Source organism: Chelonia mydas, chromosome 6 (assembly GCF_015237465.2).
Source record: "Chelonia mydas isolate rCheMyd1 chromosome 6, rCheMyd1.pri.v2, whole genome shotgun sequence".
Taxonomy (NCBI): Eukaryota; Metazoa; Chordata; order Testudines; family Cheloniidae; genus Chelonia; species Chelonia mydas.
Genome location: NC_051246.2, coordinates 76,226,008 through 76,248,112, shown reverse-complemented (window position 1 = coordinate 76,248,112; position 22,105 = coordinate 76,226,008). Strand labels below are relative to the sequence as shown.

At 39.5% G+C, this 22,105-nt stretch overlaps 1 protein-coding gene across 1 annotated transcript in view; it reads left to right on the top strand.

Moving 5' to 3' along the window:
* The window catches only part of RYR3 (ryanodine receptor 3), a 481,354-nt gene that overhangs the window by 167,871 nt on the left and 291,378 nt on the right, over nucleotides 1-22,105 (top strand). The window contains exons 33-38 of the mRNA XM_043549389.1: nucleotides 2,761-2,847; nucleotides 4,702-4,928; nucleotides 6,080-6,881; nucleotides 7,366-7,566; nucleotides 9,948-10,050; nucleotides 14,386-14,523. Of these exons, the coding sequence (XP_043405324.1) occupies nucleotides 2,761-2,847; nucleotides 4,702-4,928; nucleotides 6,080-6,881; nucleotides 7,366-7,566; nucleotides 9,948-10,050; nucleotides 14,386-14,523 (1,558 nt within the window). The remainder of the gene's footprint in view (nucleotides 1-2,760; nucleotides 2,848-4,701; nucleotides 4,929-6,079; nucleotides 6,882-7,365; nucleotides 7,567-9,947; nucleotides 10,051-14,385; nucleotides 14,524-22,105) is intronic.

Below are 22,105 nucleotides of genomic sequence, written 5' to 3'. Positions count from 1 at the left end.
GCAATAAAGAGTTAAAAATCTGCACATGAATCATGTCTCAATAACTTTTAAGCTATTTCAAATTGTTTAATTCTTTGCTCTAATTTTCAAAATAATAATGAAAACAACAGTGTTTGGCCTTTGTCTTTCTTTTTAAACACTTCTGGATGAAAATCCTAAAATATAAATGAGATTTTTTTCAGTCACCTCCTTTGGGCAAGTGACTGATAGTTCAGCCAAATCCCTGGACAAAGACTGAAATACTTGTTATTCTAATGTTGTAACTATTTCCATTTTTCAATTTTCTTAAGTGGAGCAGAGGAGCAATATTTGTATGCTGGATCTTCATTCACAAAGGTCCAGTGACCAAAATAATGAGTGGCTCTAGACCTATTCATTATATACTGTTAGAAAGTTCAGAAACCTTTTTCTATATTTAATATAATAAGGAGGAAATGAAAAATAATATGTATTTAATAGAGACATTTATAATTAATTGTCATACCAATATCAAATCATAGAAAAGAGAAATGGGATCTTTAATATAGATTTATGAAGGCAGTTTATTTTATTCGAGGCTAGTAACAATGTGCTGACCTTCACACAAGATTAGAAAATAAAAAGTAAATTATTAAAACTGAGAGAGACAGAAAGAAAGTATCTATCTAGTCAACCTATCTACTAGCAAATAGCAAAGAATTTTACCATCTTTAGTCAATTTCCAAAAGAATGTCTAGGATACGTTCAGTATTTTTCCAACTTTGTTGTATTAAAATGTTGCTTTCCAATCTATGATGCTTTGTTTTCCTGCTTCTTAGGGAAAGACTGCGTAAATCACAGCTGTATAACCATTGCACATTTTGCTTTTTTCCAGGGGCTAGAAATGCATATATTTTGTACCTAACCCAATGCTGAGAGTGTATTTCCCTTAAAATACATCAGCTTAGGACATGTTGGATACCTACAGTGTATGGTTTGCCGGATGTGATTGCATGATCATTTAAGGCATCTTGTGGTTTTTCTAGAGAATAAAATTGATTGTCTGAGTGACCTACAGAACTTGCAATGCACAATTCTGCAGCCTTCAGCAGTTTGCCACACTTTTTAGCTTGTGACACTTTACACTGATACACAGCATATCTAGTACACTAACTGCACATACATGCTACATGTAGTATACATGCATATTATATGAAATATTCAGTGATTTGGTATAAATGTTTATTTTATTCATTTAGGGTCACTGTAAATGGTGAAACCGTGAATTAATTAGGACATACCAAATGAAAGACCATAAAAATATATCTATTCCACATGGTCAGGTGTTTTTTCCATTTACAGAAAAATACTTGAGAAAAATTTTTAGAGAGTTCTTAAAAATAAATTGGTACTTTTTCCTGTGTGTAAAGTACCAAGAATCTAAATATACAGATGGAAGAAGAGAAAATTTTTAAGTAATAAAAAAATGTCTACACAAGTTTCTCTGTAAATTACAATGTCACAGTTTTAAGGTGTAATATGTTGTGACCACTCAGGGCTAGACGCGAATGCTATATCTAATTGGAAATAGTTAATTCCAAGTTCTCCAAAAATTATAATAGCTTTTATGCCTTTGATATGTGTATGAGAAACTGTTAATTCACTATAAATAATCCTAATATGAAACAGAACTTTACATTACCCTGGCTAAATGATACATTTCCCCTCATTTCTTCCCCCTTACAAAATTATGACATTGAAGTTTAGTTCATATCAAATTAGAGTTTACCTAACATGAAGGGGCTAGAGTAGGCACAAGGGCACTCAAAAATCCCCATATCTTGCCAGGGGAAGAACTGTTGTAGAGAGACAGGAAGGGAAGGATAGCTCAGTGGTTTGAGCATTGGCCTGCTGAAGCCAGGGGCTTATGAGTTCAATCCTTGAGGGGGCCATTTAGGGATCTGGGGCAAAAATTGGGGATTGGACTAGATGACCTCCTGAAGTCCCTTCCAACCCTGATATTCTATGATAAAGCTGCTTTCAAAGGATTCCATCACGAGGCTTGGTATATGGCAAGCGCTGGGGTTGGGGTCAGGGTCAGGGCCTCAGCACACATTGCTGCAAAGATACTGAATAATGCTGTTGCCCATAGGGTTGGCCTTAATTTAGATGGGCCTCCAGGGCAGTCTAAATTACATTGGGTGATTCTGGCCCCCAAAGCTGCCTAGAATTGAGAGGTGAGTTAAAGCCATTTTAGCCAGCCCTCCTGCACAGAATTTCACCCCTGATTCCTCTGTTTTTTCCTAACAAAAAAGCCTAAATTCAAATAATTTTACCTAATTTTGATTTCAAAGCTCTTTCCCAGATTGAGTACCTATATACTAATAGATATTTCTTTTTTCTTAATCTTGGTTTGTAATAAACTGTATCTTGAGCAGAAGAGGTTATCATAGAATAGCTGACACATTACAGATGACTTTATAGTACACACCATACATATATACCCTGATCCTGCAAGCATATACCTACATGCTTACCTTTAAATTCAAGAAAGGTCCCCTTGACTCTGATGGAGCCACTCACATGCTTAACATTAAATATGTGCCTAAGTGTTTGAAGTATTGGGGTACACTGTACAGTACAATATAGGGCAAACTGTAGTTTGGCTTCTGATGGGCAATTTAATGCCTTGTGTACAATTATTTAATAAACATGTAGAAGTTGCAGTACAGTATATATATTGACATAAACTGGTAAGTGACTCTTTATGCCTTTTTAATTGTGATAAATCTATTTTTTCAGGTTGAACCAACCACAAAATTATTTCCAGCAGTTTTTATACAACCTATGAGCACAAATTTGTTTCATTTCGAACTTGGTAAATTAAAGGTATTTGTAATTGTTTTCTATCAATAAATGTTGCTATTTTAAATCTGGTAGCTCTCACAGAAAAGCCTGGTAGTGAGATCCTTGTATTGTTAAAACTTAATTACTTTTACAAAACACGTAAATTGACTATTGTACAAGGGCAAATTATAATAATCAAAACAGACAGGTGAGCCTAATTTCAGTACAGGACAAATTTGTAGAAACTATAATAAAGAACAGAATTCTCAGACACACAGATAAACATGGTTGGTTGGGAAAGGGTCAACATGGCTTTTGTGAAGTGAACTCATGCCTCACCAATCTCTTAGAATTCTTTGAGAATGTGGATAAGGGTGATCCAGGGAGTATAGTGTACTTGGATTTTAGAAAGCCTTTGATGAGGTCCCTCACCAAAGGCTCTTACGGAAACTAAATAGGTTAATGAGGGAAGGTCCTCTCATGGATGAGTAGCTCATCAGTAGCTAAAAGACAGGAAACAAAGTGTTGGAATAATTGGTCAGTTTTCACAATGGAAAGAGGTGAACAGCAGGCTCCCCCAGGGATCTGTACTGGGATCTGTGCTGTTCATTATATGGGGTGAACAGTGAAGTGGCAAAGTTTGTAGATGATATAAAATTATTCAACCTAGTTAAGTCCAAAGCAGGAGTTAGAGTGATTTTAAAAAACCACGTGACTGGGCAAAAAAATGACAGATGAAATTCAACATTAATAAGTGCAAAGTAATGCATATTGAAAAAAATAATCCCAACTATACAGATACAACAATGGGTTCTAAATTAGCTGCTACTACCCGAGAAAAAGATCTCTGAGTCACTGCAGATTGTTTTCTGAAATCTTCTGTACAGTGCGCAGCAGTGGTCAAAAAGGCTAACAGTATGTTAAGAACAATTAGGAAAAGGATAGAAAAGAAGACAGAAAAGATTGTAATGCCACTTTATAAATCCATTGTGCACATACATCTTGAATCCTGTGTCAAGTTCTGCTTACCTCATCTGAAAAAGGATATAGTGGAACTGGAAAATGTTCAGACAAGGGCAACAAAGATTATCAAAATTATGGAACAGCTTCCGTGCGACGAGAGACTAAAAAGATTAGGGCTGTTCAGTTTAGAAAAGAAACAACTAAAGGGAAATACAATAGAGGTCTATAAAATCATGAATGGTATGGAAAAAGTGAATAGAGAAATGTTATTTATCTTTTCCCACAATATAAAAAATCAGGGGACACCTACTGAAATTAATAGGTAGCAGATTTAATACAAAAAAGAGGAAATACTTTTTCACCCAACACATCGATAAACTGTGGATTGCAGTGGGATGGTGTGATGGCCAAAAACATAACTGAGTTCAAAAAAGAACTGGATAAATTCATGGAAGATTGATCCATCAATGGCTTTTGGCCAAGATGATCAGGTATGCAACCCCAAGCTTGGGGCAACCCTAACCCTATGACTACCAGAAGTCGTGCGGGGAAGATGTGTGGATCACTCCATAATTGCTGAGATCTGTATGCTCTTCCTTATGTTCTGGAACACACTACTGTCATAGACAGGATATTGAGCAAGATGGACCATGTTCTAAAACAAAACTACATTTGTCAAAATAAATTAAGTACCCTTGATATCTTTAAAGTTGAGTTTGTTTGCTTATTTGCAAATTTATAAATTTCTGTAATCCTCAGTGGGAGTCTCCCAGTGACTAGTGAAAAATAACTACTGTTATACAGAAGCCACATATTTAAGAGTGTGTGTTTGTGTGCGTTTTAAACCATTACACATGGTAATATTTGTGCCATAAGATGCTGGTAAACAATTTAAAATATTTTCTTTTTAATTTTCCAATTTATTTATTGCAGAACACCATGCCTTTATCAGCAGCCATCTTTAAAAGTGAAGAGAAAAATCCCATTCCTCAGTGCCCCCCACGCCTTGATGTGCAAACAATTACACCTGTGCTCTGGAGCAGAATGCCTAACAGCTTCCTGAAGGTGGAGACTGAGCGTATCAGTGAACGCCATGGTTGGGTAGTGCAGTGTCTGGAGCCACTGCAAATGATGGCACTTCATATTCCAGAGGAGAACAGGTACATTTGGAGAGAACCACAGCAGTTTTCTTGTGAAGGAAATATGTAGGGGTAGCTAACTGAGGTCCCTCTTTCAGAGGGGTGTCCTCAATGCCTAGGAGTACAGTCAGGCTGTAGTCTGAATTACTTTGACAGTCATTTAGAATTTCTGATCTCATTTACTGTAACTAACATCTAGTATATATGTGATTCAAATAGATATTAAAAGCCAAATAATTTTGATGCCATTTGATCACTACTGTAGGTAAAATAGAACCCTTTACAGACGTTAGGAGAATATCTGATTTTGTTTCATTAAAAGGTAGAGCTAGACCTTCTAAAATACTTTGGATTGAATCTTCACCCAGTTCAAAACACAAATATAAATTAAATGCAAATGCTGTAATTCTGCTTCTTTGTGTTGTTTTTAAAAGTATTTAATATTTTCCTATAATCTACTTTAGTTTTACAGTCATTAAACTACATATTCTTGATTGAAATAATATTTTAGAAAGCTAAACTCCCTCTAAATTGCACTGAATGTTCAATTTTATCTTCAGAGTTACAGTAATGTAGTTTTGGCTGTTTTATTTGATATTCTAATATGCATAACTTGATCCTGTGCAAAAATGTAGTTTTTTAACCATATGTCTTTTGCAGACTGATTTAATAATTCTGCTTTTGGTAGGTCAATTTTAGTGAAATTTGGTTCAAGAAAAAGAGCTAAACATAGTGTACTTTATCCAGAAATACTACAGTATTCTTCAGGAATGCTCCAAAAACACTGCATCTTATAATGATGTTACTGAAGTGTTTTGGACCTTTAAAGTAAAATATTGTCTTTTGAAAATTAATATTCTTGAATGGGTACTCAGGTGCTCTGCAAGCGTTTCCATATATTAGATAACTTATCTGCCATATCCCTTTTATTTCAGTATTTGTCCTCTCCTTACTAGGGATTTCTAAATTATCACTTGCTGGTTAGGTGATGTGGACATAGCGATTATTAGGTACTAAAGTGAATACATGTAGTGTAAAACAGAACTAATCAAAACCTTATCCTTTAACTCATTATACCATTATTCCTGTTTTCCCCCAGTTTGTTTGTGGATGTATTTAATAAAATCTCATTTATGATGTTCACTGTCATGTTTCTTTGTTTTGCATTACAGGTGTGTTGATATATTGGAGCTATGTGAACAAGAGGATTTGCTGCAATTCCACTACCACACTTTAAAACTCTATAGCTCAGTTTGTGCACTGGGTAATAATAGAGTTGCTTATGCACTTTGTAGCCATGTGGACCTATCTCAGTTATTTTACACAATAGATAATCAGTATTTACCTGGACTCTTACGCGCCGGATTCTATGATCTACTTATCAGTATTCATTTGGAACGTGCCAAAGAAGCCAAGCTTATGATGAACAATGAATTTATCATTCCAATTACAGATGAAACTAGAAAAATTGAATTATATCCTGATGAATCAAAGAGACATGGGTTACCAGGAGTTGGGCTTAGCACTTGTTTGAAACCAGGTTTTAATTTTTCTACTCCTTGTTTCATTGTGGCCAGTGAAGAACATCAGAAGCCCAGTCCAGAGATACCACTTGAGATACTCAAAACCAAGGCCATAAGCATGCTGACAGAGGCAGTACACTGTAGTGGTGTTCATATTCGAGACCCTGTTGGAGGAAAAGTTGAATTCCAGTTTGTTCCTGTTCTTAAACTTATAGGAACTTTACTTGTAATGGGGGTTTTTGATGATGATGATGTGAAACAGATTTTACTCCTTATTGATCCCAATGTGTTTGGAGAGCACAAGGAAGAAACAGAAGAGAAAACGGATAAGGAGGAAGTTACACAGATTGAAGAAAAAGCTGTGGAAGCTGGGGAAGAGGCATTAAAGGAAACTAAACCGCCGATGAAAGGCTTAGTGCAGACAAGATTACCTGAATCTGTTAAACTCCAGGTGACCATTTTAAAGTAAATGTATATCAAATGTAATACTGATGAAACAAGAATAGGGTATGATGTCTAGTGTTTGCAGCCAGTAACCTGGGATTCAGGACTCCCAGGTTCTAGTCCTGGCTCCATCATTGACTTGCTGTGTGACCTTGAGCAAATCACTTCACATGCAAGGTACTTGACATGAATGTTATGGGAGAGAAGAAACATTTATAAAGCACTTTGACAGCATCCAATGAAAGGCAGTGTATAAATGCAAAATAATGTAGATCATAATAATAAAATATCTGTATATATTTATTATTACTTGTTAAAAATCAGAGTTAGTGAAAAAATAAATATTTTTATTATTCTAATTTTTATTGCCTGGCAAATAGAAGAACCTTTCGTATTAGTGTGCAATGTTCATTGTTGTTCTTTCATTTTAGAGTTTATGGGTTAGATTCTCAATTAAGATATTTAACTCTCCTCTATTTTTTTCATGCTAGATGTGTGAGCTACTCAATTATTTCTGTGACTGTGAGCTGCGACACAGGGTTGAAGCTATTGTATCGTTTGCAGATAATTATGTGTCAAAGCTGCAATATAATCAGAAATACAGGTACAATGAACTCATGCAAGCATTAAACATGTCTGCTGCTTTGACTGCCAAGAAGACGAAGGAATTTCGCTCTCCCCCTCAAGAACAGGTAAAATAAAGGACAGGAGGGTTTTTTTAAAGTGTGATAAGTGAGGAAAGAAAGAGGTAGAACTGTCTAACTCCTAAACTAGAATTTTGACCCTGGGAGAGATGGAACATCATGTGAAATAGTTTATTAGGCTGCCACAAGATGTTACAAGCCAAAATTTTCAAACCTGAATTCCTGAGTGTAGGATCCTATATCCATACTTAAAGTCTGCCTAATTTTGTAAAGGTGCTGAAGTTAATAGGAACTACAGGCAGTCAACTTCTTTGAAAATCAGGCCACTTTTATAGAAGTGACTAAATGTGGATCTAAGAACTTAACTTTCATGCATAGGTTTGAAAATATTGTCCTCAGACCCCTGAATGGAGCTCTGTGAACCTACCAGTTTTTGCTTTGCAAGTACTGTTGGTATGCATGAAAATGGACTTATCTTGTAACCAACTGACTTCTCCATTTCTAAAAGTAGTTCCTCAGTTTTGAGGGGGGAAAAATTCAAGGAGAGAGAGAAAAATGTTCTGATTTGTTGGAAACCTATGAAACACCAGAGTCAATTAATTTACCTGTTATTTGCTTCATAATTTTTGTGTGTACTGCATTAGAGATGCATGCAAAAGGTAGCAGGCATCAGGTTTGTTATGGAGCTAATTTTTTGATAGTTTGTTTTTTCTGTTTTACTTATGTGGGGCTTTGGGAATGTTTGTTTACTTTTTCAAGACAATTGGCTAATGTCTCCTCTAAAACTTTTTTTATTGTTGGGAATCTTTTTATATGAATCATAATGAGGGCTGTTGATTAATCGCAGATAACTTACGCGATTAACTTTTAAAAATTAATCACATTTTAAAAATTAATTGTGATTAATCACAGTTCTAATTGCACTGTTAAACAATAGAATACCAATTGAAATTTGTTAAATATTTTTGGATTTGTTTTTTACATTTTAAAATATATTTATTTCAGTTACAACACAGAATACAAAGTATACAGTGCTCACTTTATAATACTTTTGATTACAAATATTTACACTGTAAAAATGGCAAACAAAAGTAGTATTTTTCAATTCACCTCATACAAGCAATCTCTTTATGGTGAAAGTGCAACTTACAAATGTAGATTTTTTTGTTACATACCTACACTCCATAACAAAACAATGTAAACTTTAGCGCCTACAGGTCCACTCAGTCTGACTTCTTGTGCAGCCAATCGTTAAGAGATACAAGTTTGTTTATATTTACAGAAGATAATGCTGCCCGCTTCTTATTTACAGTGTCACCTGAAAGTGAGAACAGGCGTTCGCATGGCACTTTTGTAGCCAGCAGTGCAAGATATTACATGCCAGATATGCTAAATATTCATATGCCTCTTCATGCTTTGACCACCATTCCAGAGGACAAGCTTCCATGCTGATGATGCTTTTAAAAAAAAAAAAAAAAGTGTCAGTTAAATTTGTGACTGAACTTCTTGGAGGAGAATCTGGAGTGCCTTCCAAAATCTGAGAGGGACGATGTGTGGTGCATGCTTTCTGATGTCTTAAAAAAACAACACTCTGATGCAGAAACTACCAGAACCTGAACTACCAAAAAAGAAAATCAGCCTTTGGCTGGTGGCACCTGACTCAGATGATGAAAATGAACATGTTGGTCTGCACTGCTTTGGATCGTTATTGAGCAGAATCAGTCATCAGCATGGACGCATGTCCCCTGGAATGGTGGTTGAAGGATGAAGGGACATATGAATCTTTAGCTCATCTGGCAGGTATTTACCTGCCAGATGCTGGCTACAACAATGCCATGCAAACACCTGTTCTCGCTTTCAGGTGACATTGTAAACAAGAAGCGGGCAGCATTATCTCCTGCAAAAGTAAAAAAAATTGTTTGCCTGAGCAATTGGCTGAACAAGAAGTAGGACTGAGTGGACTTGTAGGCCTTAAAGTTTTACATTGTTTTATTTTTTAATGCAGTTATTTTTTTCTACATAATTCTACATTTGTACGTTCAACTTTCATGATAATGAGATTGCACTATAGTATTTGTATTAGGTGAATTGAAAAATACAATTTGTTTTTTACAGTGCAAATATTTGTAATAAAAATAAAGTGAGCACTATACACTTTGTATCTGTGTTTGTAATTGAAATAAATATAATTGAAAATGTAGAAAACATCCAAAAATATTTAAATAAATGGTATTCTATTATTAACAGTGTGATTAATCACAATTAATTTTTTTAATTGCTTGACAGCCTGAATCATAATTAAAATCCTTAAGCCAGTTCTTTTGAGAACCAAGTGTAAATAAGTAACAGTAAAGTATGTCTGTGTTACTGTACTCTGTGTAGGCCCCTGTGCAGTCCTAAATATTTGGGTTTATTTTTGTCCTTAAAAGATTAATATGTTGCTAAATTTTCAACTGAGAGAAGATTGTCCCTGTCCAGAGGAGATTCGGGAAGAGCTATATGAGTTTCACGATGATCTTCTAATTCACTGTGGTGAGAGGCAAATTATTTTTTTCACTGATTGAACATTATACATTTTAGTTCTGATTCTTTTCCATGGCAAGCAAGATACTGAAGACATAACTTACTTCATTTTAGTTGTGTTATGTATCGAATGACTGTTCCTGGAGTTTCTAAGTCCCAAAAGTATCTAAAGTGTGTGTCATGGTTTATTTCCATTGTAATGTTTTAATTGAATTGAACATTTTTATTATATATTATTTAAATTTTCAGCCCTACCTAGCCCTGATATTAGAAGAAGGAGGAGGAGATGATGGTGATTAATTAAATTTAAATAACAAAAAAATCACCAGGGAAGAAGTTCTGGATACCCTAAAAATTAATTAGACTTACAGCTGTAAAAATGGAGACTGACCCGCTAGACATAATTATATATTACACGGGGGAGAGGGGGCATACTTTTTTTGTTCGTTTTGCTTCATAAGTTAGGAAATGCCAGAATTAAAGTTGCCTGTGCAACCTTAATTTGGCCCCCTTGTGTGAATGTGTTGTGATATATTCTTTAGTTACATGAGCACACACTATTGTTTCCACAGGACTCTTGCTTCCGTGCACAGAATGGACGTGCTCTTGGGATGGTTCATGGTTGTGTAGTGAAGGTTCTGCTTCATTTGTTGGACACTGCTTCATTTATTGCATAAATTGTATTCTGGGTACCGGGAAGTGGTTGGCCTAAGCCCATCCATTCCTAAAGTCCCTCTCACTTAACCCAGAGGGAGGTACCAGTGGACCTGGGCCACAACTGAATGGTGGAGACAACAAATGAAAAAACAGGGATGGGCGTGAAAGTCATAAGGCAAAAATCAAAGAACATGAAGGGGACACTAAACAGAGAACTCCAACAGCGCCCACTGCTCCTCAAAGGCTTCTGAGAAGGCAGTAGACACCGCCCAGAGGAACTCTGTTTGGAGGCACGATCAAACAAGGGATTGAATGTAGGCTTCGCAGATGCAGAGCAGCCCATCTCTAGCTTCCTCCACCTGGTGTGATGGCCGTATTGGCCAGTGCTGGAAGGAGGTCGAGGAGGAGGTGTTGTGAAGCCACAGATGGGGTGTGCAAAAATCAGGAGGTCCGGGGAGAAGTGCAGCCAGAACCTCAGTGAGAGGTTCAGCAAGTGCTGAAAGAGGCAACAGGTGGCTGGTCCTGCCACTTGCTGTCAGGGCAGGACACAAGGACGAAGAAGTGAATCGTATGAAGCACAAGTGCATACAGATGTTTTCCTGGGCATGGTTTGGAGAAGGACTGGCTGGATGTCGTTCAGCTGACTTAGGTTGCCCGTCAGGGAGGCCAGGGTGGCTCACAGGGCAGGGGTCCGAAGTCAAGTTCTGGAGGGCCAGGGGTGAGGGGTGGCTGGGGAGCAGTTTCCCACAGGACCTGCTCCAGGAAGACAAGAGAAGCAGGAGGAGGCAAGGCCGCCGTCACCTCCTGGACCAGATGACAATGATAACCCCATGCGCTGGCTGAGCATCATGGGCGTCCATCCAGTCCCTCCAATCATAGTCCAAGAGGATTCCAGTTCTGGTGGTGCAAGCCAGGACCAACCTCTGGCATAGCAAGGGGGACTCTACCACCTGCACACTATGTGTGCACTGCAATTAAACACCCATGGCTGGCCAGCTGACTCAGGCTCACAGGGCTTGGGCTTAATTGCGGTGTGGACATTCAGGCTCAGGCTGGAGCCTGAGCTCCAGGACCCTCCCCACTTGTGGAGTCCCAGGACTCAGGCTGGAGCCCAAGCCTGAATGTCTACATGGCAATTAAACAGCCCAGCAAACCTGAGTCCCGTGAGCCGGAGTCAGCTGGCAAGGGCCAGTCACAGGTTTTTAAATGTAGTGCACATATACCCTACTGTGTGGATTGTGTGGCAGGGGTTTCGCTAGGAGATTGGAAGGTGTGTAATGAATAAGGCAGGGGATTGTAGGAAGAGAAAGGATGATCTTATGGTTAAATCAGTTGAATGATTTCCTGGAGAAGTGGAATCTATCTCTGCTAGATAGTTTCTGTGTGAGGCAAGTCATGGATACCAAACTCTTCACAAGTGATAATCATTTGTGTTCCTGATTTTCTGATTAGGGACCCTGGGATCTAATTTACAAAAGTGCTTAGCACTCACATATGCAACTGAAGTCAGTGGGAGCTGTACTGCGAACATATTAAGTGGTATAAAATGCTAAGTACTCTCAGAATGCTAAGTAGAAAAAATAGTTTGTGACAATGTAATTGAGGAAAGTATAATGCATACGCAGAAATTAGCTGAATGAAGGGTACACAGGCAACTTTGCTTCTGGCATTTCTTAACTTTTGAATGCTTGACTTTGCAACCTTAACAGTTGTTCTTTTAACATAGCTGTTTGTATGCAATTTCCTAGATTTTTTTAAAAAGCAAACTGAAAATTCAGAAATTCCATTATGTGATATCTTCTTGACACCTACATGTTTCTTCTGCAGAGTTGGAATCCTAAGAGTTGGAACTTCACAGAACTCTGCCATTTGAGTTAAAGGGGTAACTGATAGAAGTAGTAGGTTGTAAACGTCTTTGCAGGTCAACATTAGAGAGCGATAGGACACTGGCAGTGTGTTTCTGAGAGATCTGGTGAAACTCAGGAATCTTGGGTTTCATTCCAGGCTCTGGAGGAGAGTAGATCTAATGAACACAGACCCTGTTGCCTCTTTTCCCCCAGATTTGACCCCTTCTGCACTACATATCATCCAATTTATCCTTGTCCCTGGTCTGTCTTTTCCCCACTCTCATCTCCTTTTTCCAGTCCCACTCTCTTTACCTACCTGGTCTCAGTCTTCACTGCTCAGGCTTCTTATACTAACCACAGTCTCCTTGCCAAGCAATCCTAGTCTCCACCTCCAGGTTCTCTTAGTCCCTCTCTCCCCCTCCCCACATCCAATCCCAGTCTGCTTGCCCAGCCAATCCTAGTTACTTTCTCCCAGCTCCTCATCCAGCTTGTCCTCCGCTCCCCCCACTGACTCCCAGTTCTAGTCTCTCTCCTTAGGCTTATCCAATCCAATCTCACCCATCCCCTTCCTGCTGACTCTTTGCTGCAGTCTGCTCCCCTCTGTGGATCCTTGTCTCTTTGCACAGCCAGTCCAAGTTCTCCTCCGACACCTCAGCTCCTCATATGATCTTAGCGTCCCCCATCTCCCTCCAGCCAACTGAACCCTAGTTCCCCCTCTCTGTTTCCCTCATGATCTCTCAGTCCCATTCCCCTTCCCTGCAGCCTGGATTCCAGTCTCAGCTTTCCCTCCCTCCAGATTGCAGCTTCCTGGCCCAGCCAATCCCAGTTTCCATCCTCACTTCCGGTCCCACTCTTACCAGATTCTGTGTCCTAATCTACTCCTCCCTTCCCCCCGCTCCCATCCTGTCTGGATTTTGTCTCCTTTGCATTTGAATCAGACTGCTTCCTCCTCCATACTGCCTGGCTGCCAGTTGGAGAGAGAGGCTCCCTGCTCTCCATTCAAGTGTCTGGCTCCACCACAGCATGAAACAACTGGTAGCATCAATTATAGGGAAAGACCACTTTTACCCCTGTATTCCTGGTCTGGAGGGAACATATCAGTTGCTCAGTGGAGAATATGCATGCACAGTCCTGTCACACATAGGAGCTATAAGGGGATGGAGCAGCTCTTTAAGCATGGTTCAGACACAGTCTGGTCAGCTCTAGGTGCTGTGAGAGTCTGTCTACACAGCAGCTAGACACCTGTGACTGGTCCATGCCAGCCAACTCGGGCTCACGGGGCTCAGGCTGCAGGGCTGTTTCATTGCTGTGTAGACTTCCAGGATTGGGCTTGAGCCCAAGTTCTGGTATCCTCCCACCTCTCATGGTCCTTTAACAAGAAACAAACTCCACCAGCCAATAAATAAAAGCATCAAACCAACCCCTTTAAATCATCCCATTCAGAAGAATATATTGTTAAACTCTCCCTAAAACCGAGCCAAATCTTACAGGACTTTTGTGTCATCATTAATTGCAGTAGAATCTTCCTAAAACAATAGTTCTATAGTTGTTTCCCCTGTTATACTAGGGGAATCAATTACTGATGTTCATAAGGAGTATTATATATCTGATTATTTGTAATATTTATACTATAACTGTAGTAAATTTGCTGTTTTGAGGCGTACTACTATAGCTAACATTCTAGAAATCCGCTGGTTAAAAGCTATTTTCAATATTCCTGATCTACAGATTTCTTAACCTTATGCAGTACATGTTGTGGAATTTTTTTCAAGTATGTGTGTTGAACAATTTTATCTTGAAGGCATATGGTTTGTTTCTAATTTGTTTTACTACATGTTAGGTATTCCACTCGAAGAAGAAGAGGAGATGGATGAAGACACTTCCTGGATGGGCAAACTTCGTTCACTGATATACAAAATCAAAGGCCCACCAAAAGCAGAAAAAAAAGAGCCTACAGAGGTGGAGGAAAAGTCTCCCAGTAAGTTTTTTAAAGTGGTACCTCTAGTACTGCATATTTCTCTTACTCTGCAGAAATTTCAGTGCTGATACATTTTTTTCTCATAAAAGTTTGTATGAATAAAAGACATTTTTTATACAGCAGAACGAAGAAGGGAGCTGTATGTTTAAGTAGTTTTCAGACAGTTAAAAAAAGCGTCTGGGCTCCAGGCCATGATTAAATGAGTTTTTATTAGAGATGGATCTGAATCTGTGGAATAATTCAGATCCAGAGTTGAACTTCATGGATGCATACTTGCGTAATGGGTCAAAGCAAAACAAAAACTCAGTGTGGTGTTTAGATGGTGCTTGTAATTATTAGAATTGGGAGCACTGGCTGTTGGGAGTCTGAAAGGACAGGAAACAGGAAGGAGGGGGGAGGAGTTGAAGAGGCTGAGGGAGAGCTACTGAGGGTGAGGTGGCAGCTTGGAAAAGAGGTTTCCACTTTAAAAAATAAAGTCCTGTTGAAGTTTGTTCGTACCTGGCTTGGCTACTACAACACTCAGATTGTGGGAAATCCAGATCTAGACTTGCAACTTGTCACCATGTCTGCTTCAGATTTCTTCTGAAACTTACCATTTTCCACTTTATACCTTACCTACATTTAACTTTTCCACAGTGCCTATTCCAAAGGCTGTATGTTTTCCACTGCCACGATTCCTGTGACAAAAAACTTATCTCTTTCCCCTGTGTTTCACTAAGCAAAACTTTTCCATGGATTTTTACATGTTAGTGGTTTGATTCTATTCTGTGTTTCAGCCCAGAACTCGCAGCCCAGGAGGAAAGGGGACTAAGGTAGCTTTGAGACTCCTTTGTGCCATTCTTACCCTAAGTTGTTCCAGCGTCCACAGCATGATTAGGCAGCATTCAGAACTGTCTAACTTACAGCCATCTCCCCAGGCTGCCCTATGGGCTATGGTGCTACAAGGAATTTTCACATCGTTGTGCGTTGAAATCCTGTCACTGGCACCCATCCAATCCCTAGTCCCTTTCTCCATATGCCAGAGCTTGCAGATGGGTCCTCAGAAGTAAGCCTTGTGGCTGTCTTCCTAAGTGCCTGCACCAGGAGAATCCTCCCATAATTTGAACCAGGGTTTTAAGGGCCCCTTTACGCCATTCTAGCTCTTTACGTAAGCCATTATTTTTAAATTATTAAACGATAGGTATATAAACTTTTATAATGGAGAATAAACTCTCTTATAATTTAAATGTTGTTCCATGGCTTTTCTTTTTCTTTTCCAATTTTACTGAGATTGTTACTTTTTTATTTTTGACCATCACTTTCTCATATTTTTGTTATAAAAAGCAACCAGCACCACTTAAACTTAATCATCTTTCCATTGTTCTTACATTTCATTCCATCTACAATTATTAGTGCTAAAATATGTAGTTGGTTTTTGAATATAAAAATAAAAACAGCTCTTTTGATCTAGTAAAGTAGGGGATAAGAAAAGAACTATGAAGAAATGAATATTAGGAGAGTTTCACTATTTGAATGGATTTAGCAGGGATGGAATATCCTGAATAAGACAAGTATTTCCACCACTCACGGCCCATTTCTGTGACAATTACTAATGAGTAATCCCAATGAAGTCAATGAATTATTCATGTGAGTGCTGTGTATGGTTGTACATTTTGCTGTCTTTTGAAAATTTTCTACTTTTTTGTCTGAAACACCAAATATTCATCAGATACAATTATACATGTCTATAATAAGTATTTTCCCTCTATTGAAACCCAGGTAATAATTTCTTGTAAGCCCTTTACGTGGTGTTTGGGGCTACTGAAATAGGAATACTATTATCTAGGCATTTTATATCAGTTTTGCACTTCAGTACAAATTCTGTGTACAATGAAAGCTGTGCTATCCAGCACTTTACCAACCAGAAAGCTCTATAAACCAGCATTTCTGATCTTCATTGAAATCCGGTTGCTGTGGGGCCGGCAGGCTCCCTACCTGGCTCCACGTGGCTCCCTGGAAGCGGTGACATGTCCCTGCTGCTCTTAGGTGGAGGAATGGTCACAAGGAGTTCGGAGTGCAAGAGAGGCTCAGGGCTGGGGCACAGGGTTGAGGCGTGGGAGGGGGTGCGGGGTGCGGGCTCTGGGAGGGAGTTTAGGTGTGGGTGGGCTCGGGGCAGAGGGCTGGGGTGTGGGAGGGGATTCGGGGTGCTGAATCTGGACGGCACTCACTTTGGGTGGCTCCCTGCAAGCGACGACATGTCCCTGCTGCTCCTAGACAGAGGTGTGGCTATGCAGCTCTGCGCACTGCCCCCGCCCTGCCTTGCCTCGAGCGCTAGCTCTGCAGCTTCCATTGGCCAGGACCCATGTCCAATGGGAGCTGCAGGGATGGCGCCTGTGGGTGGAGGCAGCATACATTGCCTCCTACCTGCACCTCCGCCTAGAAGCAGCAGGGACATGTTGCTGCTTGCAAGGAGCCGCCCGGATCCAGCGCCCCAAACCCTCAGTCCTGCATCCCCTCCTGCACCCAAACTCCCTCCCTCTTAGTTAACTGGAATTTTTCACTTCCCGGCACCCCCCCATTCCCCCAGGATGCTGGATAAAAAAGCTTTTACTGTATATATCTTTGGCCTGAGGTGAAAGAATGTTCCAGTGTTTAATATAATAGTTCATTCTGCACCATGTTCCCATAAATCTTTAGCACATGCCTTCAGAAACAGAGACCAGAGTAAAATATTGTCTTGTTATGATCAGTCTGTCTGAAAACTTTACTCTTTAGTTCTTCAATCTTGTTGCCTTTTTCATTGACCTTTCATCTTATTCAAAATATACATGGGGGAAAGAACTGATGTAATTTATCAGAAAAATTATTTAACTCTCATGTCATAAAGCAGGGTATTGTAGGTACAGCCACGAAGGAGAATAAGTGGAATGTATCCCCGTAACTTTGCAGTGTTGAGTTAAGCTATGAAATATTCTTCTTATAAAGATGTATGCAAGTATTAACACAAGTGTTTGAAAGGTGTGCAGAGACTCTGAATTTAAAAGAAGAAGAAAAAGCAGCAGTCCCAGAGGCTAGAGGAATACCTTACACCTTAAAAAAACAATCCCTGGTGTCCAGCAGCATGCACAATAGAGCAAGGGGCTATGGAATTACAGGTGAAAAGTAGAGAATTTTTTGAGGAAGACCACTTCTACCATTTTGTTACTGTTTTTTTAAATTAGTTGTTAGGAACTGAGAGAGGAATAGTGGAACATAAGAACGGCCATACTGGGTCAGACCAAAGGTCCATCTAGCCCAGTATCCTGTCTTCTGACAGTGGCCAATGCCAGGTGCCACAGAAGGAATGAAAAGAACAGGTAATCATCAAGTGATCCATCCCCTGTCTCCCATTCCCAGCTTCTGGCAAACAGAGGCTAGGGACACCATCACTGTCCATCCTGGCTAATAACCATTGATGGACCTATCCTCCATGAATATCTAGTTCTTTTTTGAACCCTATTATAGACTTGGCCTTCACAACATCCTCTGGCAAGGAGTTCCACAGGTTGACTGTATGTTGTGTGAAAAAATACTTCCTTTTGTTTGTTTTAAACCTGCTGCCTATTATTTTCATTTGGTGATCCCTAGTTCTTGTGTTATGAGAGGGAGTAAATAACACTTCCTTATTTACTTTCTCCACACCAGTTATGATTTTATAGACCTGTATCATATCCCCCCTTAGTCGTCTGTTTTCCAAACTGAAAAGTCCCAGCCGTATTAATCTTGCCTTTTTGTGAACCTTTTCCAATTCCAATATATCTTTTTTGAGATGGGGGGGACCACATCTGCACACAGTATTCAAGATGTAGGCGTACTATGGATTTCTATAGAGGCAATATGATATTTTCTGTCTTATTATCTATCCCTTTCTTAATGATTCCCAACATTCTGTTCGCTTTTTTGAGTGCCGCTGCACATTGAGTGGATGTTTTCAGAGAACTATCCACAATGACTCCTTGAGTGGTAACAGCTAATCTAGACCCCATCATTTTATATGTATAGTTGGGATTATGTTTTCCAATGGGCATTACTTTGCATTTATCAACACTGAATGTCATCTGCCATTGTGTTGCCTGATCACCCAGTTTTGAGAGATCCACTCTCTCCCTCCTCCCTTACCTCCCTCCATTCTGAAAACTGACAATTTACTCCCATTTACTCCTAACCTTTACTCCTACCATTTACTCCTACTCTTTGTTTCCTATCTTTTAACCAGTACATGAGAGGACCTTCCCTCTTATCCCATGACAGCTTACTTTGTTAAGAGCCTTTGGTGAGGGACCTTGTCAAAGGCTTTCTGAAAATCTAAGTACACTGTATGCACTGGATCCTCTTTGTCCACATGCTTGTTGACCCCCTCAAAGAATTCTAGTAGATTGGTGAGGCATGATTTCCCTTTACAAAAACTGTATTGACTCTTCCCCAACAAATTATGTTCATCTATGTGTCTGACAACTTGATTCTTTACTATAGTTTCAACCAGTTTGCCCGGTACTGCAGTCAGGCTTACTGGCCTGTAATTGCCGGGATCACCGCTGGAGCCCTTTTTAAAAATGGATGTCACATTAGCTATCCTCCAGTCATTTGATATAAATGATAGGTTACAGGCTACAGTTAGTAGTTCTGCATTTCACATTCAATTTCCTTCAGAACTCTTGGGTGAATACCATCTGGTCCTGGTGACGTATTACTCTTTAGTTTGTCAATTTGTTCCAAAACCTCCTCTAATGACACCTCAATCTTGACAGTTTCTCAGACTTGTCGTCTAAAAAGAATGGTTCAGGTTTGGGAATCTCCCTCAGATCCTCAGCCATGAAGACTGATGCAAAGAATTCATTTAGTTTCTCCACAATGGTCTTATCGTCCTTGAGTGCTCCTTTAGCATCCCAATCGTCCAGTGGCCCCACTGGTAGTTTAGCAAGCGTCCTGCTTCTGATGTACTTAATTCTTTTTTGGTCTTCCTAATTCATAGATATTTCATAGATATTTAGGTCAGAAGGGACCATTATGATCATCTAGTCTGACCTCCTGCACAACGCAGGCCACAGAATTTCACCCACCACTCCTGCAAAAAACGTCTCACCTATGTCTGAGCTATTGAAGTCCTCAAATCGTGGTTTAAAGACTTCAAGAAGCAGAGAATCCTCCAGCAAGTGACCCGTGCCCCATGCTACAGAGGAAGGCGAAAAACCTCCAGGGCCTCTTCCAATCTGCCCTGGAGGAAAATTCCTTCCCGACCCCAAATATGGTGATCAGCTAAACCCTGAGCATATGGGCAAGATTCACCAGCCAGATACTACAGAAAATTCTTTCCTGGGTAACTCAGATCCCACCCCATCTAATATCCCATCACAGGCCATTGGGCCTATTTACCATGAATATTTAATTACCAAAACCATGTTATCCCATCATACCATCTCCTCTATAAACTTATCGAGTTGAATCTTAAAGCCAGATAGATCTTTTGCCCCCACTGCTTCCCTTGGAAGGCTATTCCAAAACTTCACTCCTCTGATAGTTAGAAACCTTCGTCTAATTTCAAGTCTAAACTTCCTGGTGGCCAGTTTATATCCATTTGTTCTTGTGTCCACATTGGTACTGAGCTTAAATAATTCCTCTCCCTCTCTGGTATTTATCCCTCTGATATATTTATAGAGAGCAATCATATCTCCCCTCAACCTTCTTTTAGTTAGGCTAAACAAGCCAAGCTCCTTGAGTCTCCTTTCATAAGACAAGTTTTCCATTCCTCGGATCATCCTGGTAGCCCTTCTCTGTACCTGTTCCAGTTTGAATTCATCCTTCTTAAACATGGGAGACCAGAACTGCACACAGTATTCCAGGTGAGGTCTCACCAGTGCCTTGTATAACGGTACTAAAACCTCCTTATCCTTACTGGAAATACCTCTCCTGATGCATCCCAAGACCGCATTAGCTTTTTTCACGGCCATATCACATTGGCGGCTCATAGTCATCCTATGATCAACCAATACTCCAAGGTCCTTCTCCTCCTCCGTTACTTCTAATTGATGCGTCCCCAGCTTATAACTAAAATTCTTATTATTAATCCCTAAATGCATGACCTTACACTTCTCACTATTAAATTTCATCCTATTACTATTACTCCAGTTTACAAGGTCATCCAGATCCTCCTGTATGATATTCCGGTCCTTCTCTAAATTGGCAATACCTCCCAGCTTTATATCATCCGCAAACTTTATTAGCACACTCCCACTTTTTGTGCTGAGGTCAGTAATAAAAAGTTTAAATAAGATTGGTCCCAAAACCGATCCTTGAGGAACTCCACTGGTAACCTCCCTCCAGCCTGACAGTTCACCTTTCAGTAGGACCTGTTGTAATCTCCCCTTTAACCAATTCCTTGTCCACCTTTCAATTTTCCTATTGATCCCCATCTTATCCAATTTAACTAATAATTCCCTATGTGGCACGATATCAAACACCTTACTGAAATCTAGGTAAATTAGATCCACTGAGTTTCCTTTGTCTAAAAAAATCTGTTACTTTCTCAAAGAAGGAGATCAGGTTGGTTTGGCATGATCTACCTTTTGTAAAACCATGTTGTATTTTGTCCCATTTACCATTGACTTCAATGTCCTTGAAGTCCTTGAATTATATTTTTACATTTCATTTGTCAGAGTTTATGCTGCTTTCTATTTTCCTCACTAGGATTTAACTTCCACTTTTTAAAGGATGCCTTTTTGCCTCTAACTGCTTCTTTTACTTTGTTGAGCCATGGTGGTACTTTTTATGGTTCTCTTAGTATGTTTTTTAATTTGAGGTATAAATTTAAGTTGAGCATCTATTATGGTGTCTTTAAAACGTTTCCGTGCAGCTTGCAGGGATTTCACTTTTGGCACTGTACCTTTTAATTTCTGTTTAATTAACTTCCTCATTTTTGTGTAGTTCCCCTTTCTGAAATTAGATGCTACAGTGTTGGGCTGCTTTTGTGTTTTCCCCGCAACAGGGATGTTAAAGTTAATTATCTTATGGTCACTATTACCAAGCAGTCCAGCTATATTCACCTCTTGGACCAGATCGTGTGCTCCAGTTAGGACTAAATCAAGAAATGCCTCTCCTCTTGTGGGTTCCAGGACTAGCTGCTCCAAAAAGCAGTCATTTAAGGTGTCAAGGAACTTTATCTCTGCATCCTGTCCTGAGATGACATGGAGTAAAAAGTACAACAGTTTGTAAGACTGTACAAGATATCAAAATAATTTTACTACGTGCTATAGTTCTCACGAACATTTTCATAGTGATAGTGCCTGTAGGTCAACCAAGTTGGGATCCTATTTTGCTAGGTGTCAGACATAACAGGTGGATGAAACAAAGAAATGGGTCAGGGTGCAGAGGAAGCGAGTTGAGGTATCAAAAATAGTAAAATGTGCCCAATTCTTAGCCAGTCAGGAGCAGTAATCAGAAATTTGCTCCTGCTTAGTCACTAGCATTTGACAGTTTGTATGCTTTATGGAGGAGGTCAATTTTGAGGAGGAACTTAAAGGAGCATAAGATGGTGGCTTTATGGATTTTTATTGGTAGTTTTCCCCAC